Source organism: Maylandia zebra, linkage group LG13 (genome assembly GCF_041146795.1).
Source record: "Maylandia zebra isolate NMK-2024a linkage group LG13, Mzebra_GT3a, whole genome shotgun sequence".
Taxonomy (NCBI): Eukaryota; Metazoa; Chordata; class Actinopteri; order Cichliformes; family Cichlidae; genus Maylandia; species Maylandia zebra.
In genome coordinates, this window is record NC_135179.1 from 17484305 (window position 1) to 17493388 (window position 9084).

The window sequence follows — 9084 nt, forward strand, 5'->3', positions numbered from 1 at the left end:
GGGGCGGTACCAATCACCTTATGAGTCACAGCAGCCACCAGCAGCCTGAAGCGGCTTTACTGTACGGAGCACCAAAAAGAGACCCTCATCCTGTGCTGCAGCGCCACTCTGTGGTGATGCCTAAGTACTGCCATCTTCCCCTGCAGTCAATTTTTTTAAAATACTTGCTTAAAGTAACGTTTCTTCTATTAAGTAAAGCCACACACTTTTATGTTAAATCTAAAAGTTAATAAGCTGCAAAAACATTCATATAGAAAGGCAATATTGTTATTATTTAACACCAGTTTTATCCGCTGAGCTCCTCCTCTTCTCCGTTTTCACGCTAGTGGGCGATGAAGAAAGGTTGCCATAATCATCCAACTTCACAATTTGACAGTCAACACCATCTTTAGGTAACAAAATATAAACCCAGTAGGTGTTGCAGCAGATTTGGTAAAACAATACCTTAAGAAAGTAAGATTTATTTTAAAATGAGCAGTCATATTTCAATACTGTTATAATAACGTTAGCTAAATGGTAACACTAGCTATTTAACGTTGGCTAGCTAGCTAAAGTAGCTTTAATTCTGTCTAGCAAAAACCTTATAGATTATGGCGGTTATAAGCGGTTTTTTACATCATTAATGTTATTTTATAGATATGAGAGACCAATATTCGGTATCCAGTTTAACTCTTAAGTATGAGCGATTTTGTTAGCATGTTAACTGTTAGCTTGTTAACTAGCGATAGACACAAAAATATATTTTAACGTGTGTGTGTGTGGGGGGGGTAGCACTTTGCTGATGCCAGATTTATTTAATTCAATTTGTCTTACATGTAGTGGGATGTAGGTGCGTTGCTAATAAATTTAGAGACACCTTTAAATAAAATAAAGAATAAGAAAAAAAATATATGTATATATATTTAAAAATACACTAGGTTTCAAAGTCAAAAGCAACTAGCTGCAATGCGATACATTACAAACTAATTATAAAATTACTGCTCAGAAATCAAACTTTGGTGAAGTTGTCTTTGCTCGTGAATATTAGGTAATGTAATCCTGCTTGTATTGTTGATGTTTCATATGTTATGTTCTAAGATGCATTGCTCCTGTGATACTTGTGAGCAGGTAACAGGGATGGCAGCATCTAAATACAAGCGCTCTCTCAAGAAAAAGCTCAACTCAGAGCTTGCCATGGTTGTCAGCAGCCTCAGGAAAGAGAATGCCTACCTGAAAAGGACCCTGGCTGAACTGACCCATCAGCAGTCGCAGCATAATAAGCTTGTAGAGGTAATCATGCTCACACTGCTAAGTCTAATTATTTTTACAATTTTTTTGTATCAATACATCCTGCCAATATTTAAAAGATGTTTTGTTGTGTCTCCATGCAGAGATTCCTCTCTCTTGAAGCCATCAGGCTCGAGTGTACCCGGGAATTTAGGACGAAACATGAGAAAACTGCTTCACCCTCTGAGCAGCTGTGTGAAAAAGAAAAGAGACCAGTGGATGCAGTGAGTAGCATATCCCGTTACTCCAGAGAGATTGAGGAAATCGAGGAGAAGCTTGAGGTCATCTCAACAAGGTGTCAGTATGTCGAGAAAAAAGTTACAGGGAAGCAGGTATAGCAGATTTTCAAATTAGAGTTTATAATGTCGGAAGCAGTAAAAACAAACAGTTCTGTTTAACCCAGTACATCTTTCTCTTCAAATCTATAGACCATATAGCATTGTCTGGTTAAAGCACAGAAAAAGGTCTGGAGCATGTTAGGCATGCTTAATTGCTTGCCAGGTTTTTTGCCCTGCTACTACAGGGGACAGCCAGTGATGTCAATGCAAATAATTCCTTTCCCACAAGGGGTCACTGCTGGGTTTTCCAACACAGCTCCCCTTAAATGTCAGTCATGACTTTTGTATTCATTTGGAAAGGCAGGCATCAGTGTCTGTCTCTTTCTCTGAAGCTTTGTATTTGGGAAGTTGTATTAGCTGAGTAAGTTTTATCTCAGACCTTTAGTTTAGCAGTCTGGATGCTCAACAGCTTCTCCTACCTCTATGAATGCTTTACTACCATTAATAAATAAATCTTCAAATGTCCTCCTCCTTTATCCTGACAAAACTGAGTATCTTGTGTTTGGATGTCTGTCACTAAATTGTCCCTCTCGCCAACAACATCAAATCATCTTCTAAGCACCTTGGTATCATCCAGGGGGCCTAAAACAGTTTTGCCCAATTTTTGCCCAACTGGTCAACAGGATGAAGCTTAGTGGGTCATACTGGCCAGCTTCCTATAGAGAGTCCTTCGAGTAGGAATTCTGGCTCAGTGGAGTGTTGTTTATAGACCAGTGTGTCATTGAGATAGTTCCACTGCATGCCACTAGCTGGTGACTGTTGTGGACAGACGTGTCCACTGTAGGTGCAATGGGAGCAACATTTTTCTGCACTGGTTTACTGGTGGAAGAAAGCTGTCTGAAAATAGTGGAAGCAGAATGGTTAGTACCATCACCTTAGACTAAGAAGGTCCTGGATTTGAATCCAGTAGCTGGGCCTTGATTGGCGATTCTAGCATGAATGTTTGTCAGTCTCTCTGTTATAATCTAGCAAACAAGAAAAGGTCTCGATGTTGTGTGGAGCATTTTTAATTGCTTGTTAAATTTGCAGCTGTCCTGCTTCAGATGCAGTCATGTGAATGTGATTATTTCCTTCACACTGCTCACATTACTCTTAGACTTTCCAGCATCTGTTTAGCTAATTAAGCCCCTCTTGCCCCAGTTATACCACTAGATAGCAGCAGGTATTTTTCAGTCTCACTACCATTAGGATACTGAGAGCCATGATAGTCATCATAGAGATGTTATGGATCTTTTTTGAACTGTTCTGCCTGCCAGCTAGCTTTTGTTTTTTATCGTAGCAACTAAGAGACTGTTAATATGAATTGCTCATTTTCAAATGTGCAGTATTGTTTTGTGTCTTTCTGGTCTCTCTGGTAGGACTCCACAGCTGATGAACAGGTTTCCACGAGTAATGAAGCTGTGGCAGAGGTCCAAATTCATCTCAGAGATGTAAGTGTTTTCTTGGCACAGCTGGGAAATGCCCCCTGTGTTTTTCTATCCACTCCTATCCTTCCCCTTAATCTTCTTTTAGTCCGTTTTTACTTACAAGTCAGGCTACAGTATACATGTCGTACTAAGTGTTTGTGGTTTGGAGACATCTTTCTGGCAAAGATCTGTTTCTGTCTTTTCTTTTATGTGCTTCTCATTATTTCATTCAATGCCCTGAGGCCTTGGAAAAAAACAAGCAGTGGCTGGAGTATGACCAGCAGAGAGAGGCCTATGTGAGGGCGATTCTGGCCAGAATGTTATGGCTGGAGAAGCAGCTGAATGAAGCCAATCAGGCCCGTTCACAGCAGCACAATGAGGACCATTCAGACGGTGAGCCAAGAGGATAGTGGGCAGTGGACACTCACCACTGGGGCGACAAGGGGCAGCAGTCTGTCACAACAAGTTTTTAAAATATCAAGATTGTCCAATAGTAGCCCACTGTAACAGAATGTGTCCTCATGTGCTTCATTTATCTTTTTTTAATGCCACATGGCACACATCTGAGTAGACATGCTTTTGTTTCCCACTTCTGCTTTTAATTTTTGATTTCTTTTTCTTATTGTAGAGAAAGAGAAAATAAGCCAGATGCAGGAGCATTATGAAAGACTCCTCCAGAAAGCCAAGGATGAACTGGAGGTACTGAGGGAACGAGTTGAAGTGACCCACCAAAATCTGATGATCACCCAAAATTGGTATGTTTGAAAAATCAAGGCATAAAAAATAGATCAGTAATAGACAAAGTGTGGACTGCAGCCCTCTGGTGGACTGTACCTGTATTGCAGGTGGGCTACCAGGAGTTACTTTTTACATTGAAATATATTTGAAAATATATTTTATAATTGCCAGTAGTTTTGCTTATTTTATAATTCCAATTAAATAATCCATTAAAAATGGATTAACTTTAAGAACTACGTGATTTAAAACGGAATTCTTAATTTTCTTTTCTGCCTTTTTTGATACCAAAAACAAAAGCAGACAGGTTATCTTTATACTTTAAAATGGTTAGCAGTCTGAAGTTTGAGAATGGCTGTAATGATTATATGTTTCCATTTAAGTTGGTGGTTAGCTATTTGACAGGCAAAAATGATCTGTAGGTGCAAGGAAAGAGAAAGGGAAGTGGAGGAGCTCAAACAGCAGCTGCAAGCTGAAAGGTTGAGCAGAAGCACACAGGAAGTGCAGAATTGCCCTGAGGATGAAGAGCAACAACAGAGAGATGTGAGAGAAGTCCTCCAGGGCGTGCTGGATGATGAGAGAAGAAGGTCGGGAAACTCTGAGCTGCAGGTAAAAAGTAAAAATCTTAATGTGCTCACATGAGGGAAGAAAGAGCCAATGAAATCACAGAAAAATTACTCTCCAATCAGGCGAATCTCTTTCAGAGGTTTATGTTAAATCGTCACCATGCAGACCAGGAAAAGATTGCAGACCTAGAGCGACAGGTATGACAGGCACATTTACTTTCTGTTAGTTTTCGCAGTTTCGTGTTGCTGATTTACCCATTGTTAATGATGGCGCAGATTAATGACAATGCACAGAGGATGGCCAGTTTGTGTTTTTTAATAAGTCTTTTGGAGATAAAAAGGTTGCAGTATGCAAACACAGTGTGCTCTGTTTTGTCTGTGCCTGCCTTCTACAGCCACACATTATCTCTTTTATTATAGTGTTATTCATTCAGTTCATCGCAGTGACAATTTTTTACATTTTAGATCCAGATTTCTTCACAAGACCTTGAGGATGAGAGGCAGAATTGCTCTTATTTAAAGAAGCAAATGGTCAAAGTTCTGAAGGCATTGCAAAAAGGAAAAGGCCATGTGGCAAAGCAGTTAAAGGTTGGCGTCAGTATCTAATCAGAGGATGATAAGATTGATCTGTGATCAAACTTAAAGCTGCATTAATAGAGTTTTTACCCCTCAGCCTTTAAAGGATAAAGAGTGCCCACCCCATCATGGTGTGGACGTCAACGTTTCTGAACATGATAACTCATGAACAAGGCAACACAGGATTTTGTAATCTCGACCTCAAGATCAGAGGTCAAGTTTTCTTAAAATCTTGTAATAACTTAAGAAGGAAATGACCTAGGAGTTTCAAATTGATACCATAGGTTTGTCTACTAGGAGGCTGAGGGGTAGCTCTAGCAGCTGCCAGTATTTTGTTTTCCTTTTTTAACAAATTCAGTGTTGCAGGCAACATTAATTTTCATTTGGAGCTGTGTTTTTATTTGCCTGGTCACTGAATATTCAGTACTTACTGCCTTTTGTTCACCTGAGCACACCAGATGTTTCCTCACTTTGCGTGTCTGCTGCTGTAATTTCTTCCATTGATAATTTTCTGCACGAACCACAGTTAAAGCAAACATTCAAAACGAATTCAAGTTGTAAAATCAAGTAAAAAGCAGCACCTTTCATACTCAGCCTACTCTGTTATTGTAAAAAATAGTGTAGCTTTAAGATTTACTTTGGAATAAATTTAGCAGTTTTCTTTTTTTTTTGTTAGTTTTTTTTAATCCCAGGACTAAAGTGTAACTGATGGATGTTGTTGTTTATGTTAGAGAGAGAAGCCGGATCAGAGCTCAGGGGAAACGAACCCTCCCCTGTCCCAGTTCTCCAGACCCAGCCTGACGTCCTCGCCTCACAGCAACTTGATGAATGAAAGCTTCCTGGAGTGTCCCGTCTGCCAGGCCGAGTATCCAGTCAGTCACCACCGAGAACTGATGAACCATCTAGAAATCTGTCTAAACTGAGCTGAGCCTGGAAGCTCTTTAATGATGGATCTTCTTTAAGATGGATTGGTTGTTAAATTAAAGTTATTTTGATAAATTAATGTGACAAGTTGCTTAAGCTGTGTTTGAAACGAATCCTCAAAACTTTGATTAAACATAACAGCAAAGATTTCCCCAGAAATGTAACTGAGTTTGGAGCAATCTCTGCTTCATCCAGCACAGCCAGGCAGCTGCAGCTGCTTACAGCTCTTGGCAGCATACTGTTGCAGCTGCTTGAAATCTGTAATTAGCAATAAATGCACTATGTAAAGGGCTACATCTTGTCTTCATTCTATAGTATTTACAGATTGTCTCTCTAAACTGGCCTTGTATTATCTGGACTGGACTAGCACACCAGCTGTGCTGGATGCGGAGGGATTGCAGAGGAATAACACCTTGCATGTTTGTGTACAAAATAAACACTATTAGCTGGAAAATTGTTTGAAGTTTGGTTTAAATACTCTGTCGAGACTGTGCTCCATGTAATAAATCTACTGATATTGATCTTTTTTTGATGCACTCAAATTATTTTTGGTTTCAACTGATATATACAAATATACAAGCAACTATTTGATGTTTTGAGTGTTGTTGCTTTTTAGCAGGAAGTGTTTTAGCAAACGGCAGTGGTAGGTTTATTTCTATAGCACATTTTATTACATGTAAACTATGTGCTTAAAACAGAAGGCAGTGAAAAGAGCAAAATAAAATCAATTTAGAAATATTTCCAAAGTGCAGCACTTAACAAATTTCTCAGACTACTTGTCATTAAAAACAAGAAAACACATATTTTAGAAATTTATCAAAAAATAGTTTAAAGCTAAAAACGATATGTTATTTATTAGGTAAACAACAAACCAAATTCATGTTTTTATGTCCAAATGTGAGTAAGCACATCATCACGTCATCACTTAAAGTGAAAATGCAAAGACTTCCTTTTAAGCATTGCAGAGCAAACAGCATCAGAAAGTCTAGTCTCCACCCTTTCTCCTCCCTTTTACTTCTTATCAGCATCTGTCAACATTCATTTTTCTGTTTGTCTGCAGGAGTGAGCAGTGTGTGCATTTCACATTTAGTACCTTTTCAGCCTGCATGGATACAGACCTTCACATTCATTCCCTTCACTTGAGAAACTTGACTTTTTTTTCTTTCTTCTCTGAGCTGCACCACTCAAATCAGGTTGCTACCACTATAATGGAAACCGCAGCTATCAGTGCAGTCTTTCTGGTCTCTGTAGCTGCAAATGCAGGAGCTGCAGTCCTGGTAACCTGTGGACGCAGGCTGCTTGCCAATAAGACCATCCTGACGCTCAACTTGTTCGTGGCTGATCTGCTGTTCGTCAGCATGATCCCGCTGATTGTGACAGTGCGTTGGACCGTGTCCTGGGAGCTGGGGTATGCAGCCTGCCACACATTGCTCTATGTCATCTGTATGAGTGGCTGTGTCACCATCACAACCTTGGCCACGATCAGTGTGGAGAGAGTCCAGGCTATTCTCTGGCTGCAGACTGTGCCAAGTCTGGCTCCCAGGATGGTGACTGTGACCCTCGTCTTCATCTGGGCTTTCTCTGCACTCACCTCCCTCCCCCTCAGTCTGTTCTTCACTGTGATGGAAGTGGATTTCCCAAAGCTGGTATGGATGAATTTAAAAAAGAGGAAATATTTCTACAATAGAGCTATGCCTATGTTTGTTATTATCTCCGCAGGAACACGGTCACATCTGTACTCTCAAGTGGCCTGACCCAGCAGGGGAGATTGTGTGGAACGTAGTCTTCACTGCCCTGAGCTTCCTTCTCCCAGGACTCATCATTCTGGTTAGTTACAGCAAAATATTGCAGGTGGGTTAATGCTGTCTTTGCTAAAGATGGCAGGCAGCGAGGAGAAGGACAGATCAGCTGTTGTCTGTTTTTATGCTTCTAACACAAATTATAAAAATCCAGCTCTGAATTTACCGTTTTCTCAATTTACAAGTTTCTTACATGAAGACAGAAATATACATGAGTTAACTTAATTTTTAAACGAAAAATGTTTTTGGCCACTTCAGTTTCTTTTTCCAGCTGTCATTATACTTATATTATTAATTAAATAAGCATTCTTCCTTGAATTAATGCATGGATATCCTGATTTCTTAGACATTTCTCTGTCCCCGTGGGGGGAAAAATGTGCGCTTACTAATTATTACCTTTGTGTGTACGTTCAGTGCTCTCCGCTATCAACTGTTAACACTAAACTGGGCAACCAGTTATGCCAATGTATCCATGAGTGTGACACAGAGAACAGAAGAACATGGTGACCAGCTGCAAATTGATTTTAGCGCTCAGTAGACTTTATGGATGAGACAAATAAAACTGTTTCCATGCTTCATGTGTAAATCCATATACAGCTCAATCAGGGTGTGTAAATGGTTTCATCATGTCTCTGTAACCACAGGTGTTTGCATTGTATCAAATATTGTATTTCTGTTCCAGATTGCTAAAAATTGCAGGTTAAGGCTCCGACCCAGAGACCGTCAGCAACCCAATGGAGACTCTCCTCACTACTACATCTCCTGCCAGGATATGAAGCTGTTCCGTACTATGCTGGTCTTGATGCTTTCCTTCTTAGTCATGTGGAGCCCTATTTTCATTATCTTCTTCGTCATATTGGCCCACAACATACAGGGTCACATATATGTCTCTTCCACCATGTTCTTCCGGGTGGTGACGTTCACTCTGGCAAATTCAGCGCTCAATCCCATCCTCTACTCGGTCTGCCAGTTCAAGAACAGCTGGCGCAAACGCTGCTGTGGCTCAGTTGTGTTTCCAGTGAGAAAAAGACCCACCAGTGGGTGAACACTGGGAATACATCCATAATCATGTCAAATAGAGCAGGTTACATTGCGGGGCCACATACAGCCCACTTTCACCTTTAGTGGGCCACACCAGTGAAACTCTTCTTTCTCTCTGTGTAAAGAAGTCTAAATACACATTTGAGATATCTTAATATAAGAAAAAGAAGTGCAATTTCAACCATATGTCTTATTTTCCTACATGACTAAGAAATGCTGCTGTATTAAATGAATCTGTCAGCATGACATGGTAAGAAATTAGAAGAAATAAATGTACAAAATTACAGAAAACGTTCTAGTAGCTTGTTGTTCAGATTGTCTAGTAAATATAAAACAGAACAGGTTTTTTTTCTATAGTAGTGAAAAAACAGGGATTTTGTCAGTTCCTTAATTGTTCATATATTTGTTCATTACTTTACTGTAGTATGAATGG

At 39.9% G+C, this 9084-nt stretch overlaps 2 protein-coding genes across 11 annotated transcripts; both read left to right on the plus strand.

Moving 5' to 3' along the window:
- Positions 1-69: 69 nt before the first annotated feature.
- Positions 70-6332, plus strand: LOC101470910 (centrosomal protein of 55 kDa). 10 transcript variants are annotated; one of them, XM_076891656.1, is made up of 11 exons: positions 70-124; positions 327-392; positions 1108-1269; positions 1371-1598; positions 2963-3034; positions 3253-3403; positions 3639-3765; positions 4168-4354; positions 4435-4509; positions 4777-4899; positions 5619-6332. In XM_076891656.1, exons 3-11 carry the CDS (start codon positions 1117-1119, stop codon positions 5808-5810), a joined length of 1308 nt encoding a protein of 435 aa, XP_076747771.1. In that variant the 5' UTR covers positions 70-124; positions 327-392; positions 1108-1116; the 3' UTR covers positions 5811-6332. The 10 variants fall into 10 exon arrangements, with proteins under 10 accessions (XP_076747771.1, XP_076747778.1, XP_076747777.1 ...); XM_076891659.1 differs by lacking the exon at positions 70-124 and having other exon boundaries at positions 227-392; positions 4450-4509; XM_076891657.1 differs by lacking the exon at positions 70-124 and having other exon boundaries at positions 229-453.
- Positions 6333-6917: 585 nt separating this feature from the next.
- Positions 6918-8689, plus strand: LOC101468877 (free fatty acid receptor 4). Its single transcript, XM_012919202.2, has 3 exons — positions 6918-7457; positions 7531-7662; positions 8293-8689. Exons 1-3 carry the CDS (start codon positions 6918-6920, stop codon positions 8653-8655), a joined length of 1035 nt encoding a protein of 344 aa, XP_012774656.2. The 3' UTR covers positions 8656-8689.
- Positions 8690-9084: the final 395 nt, after the last annotated feature.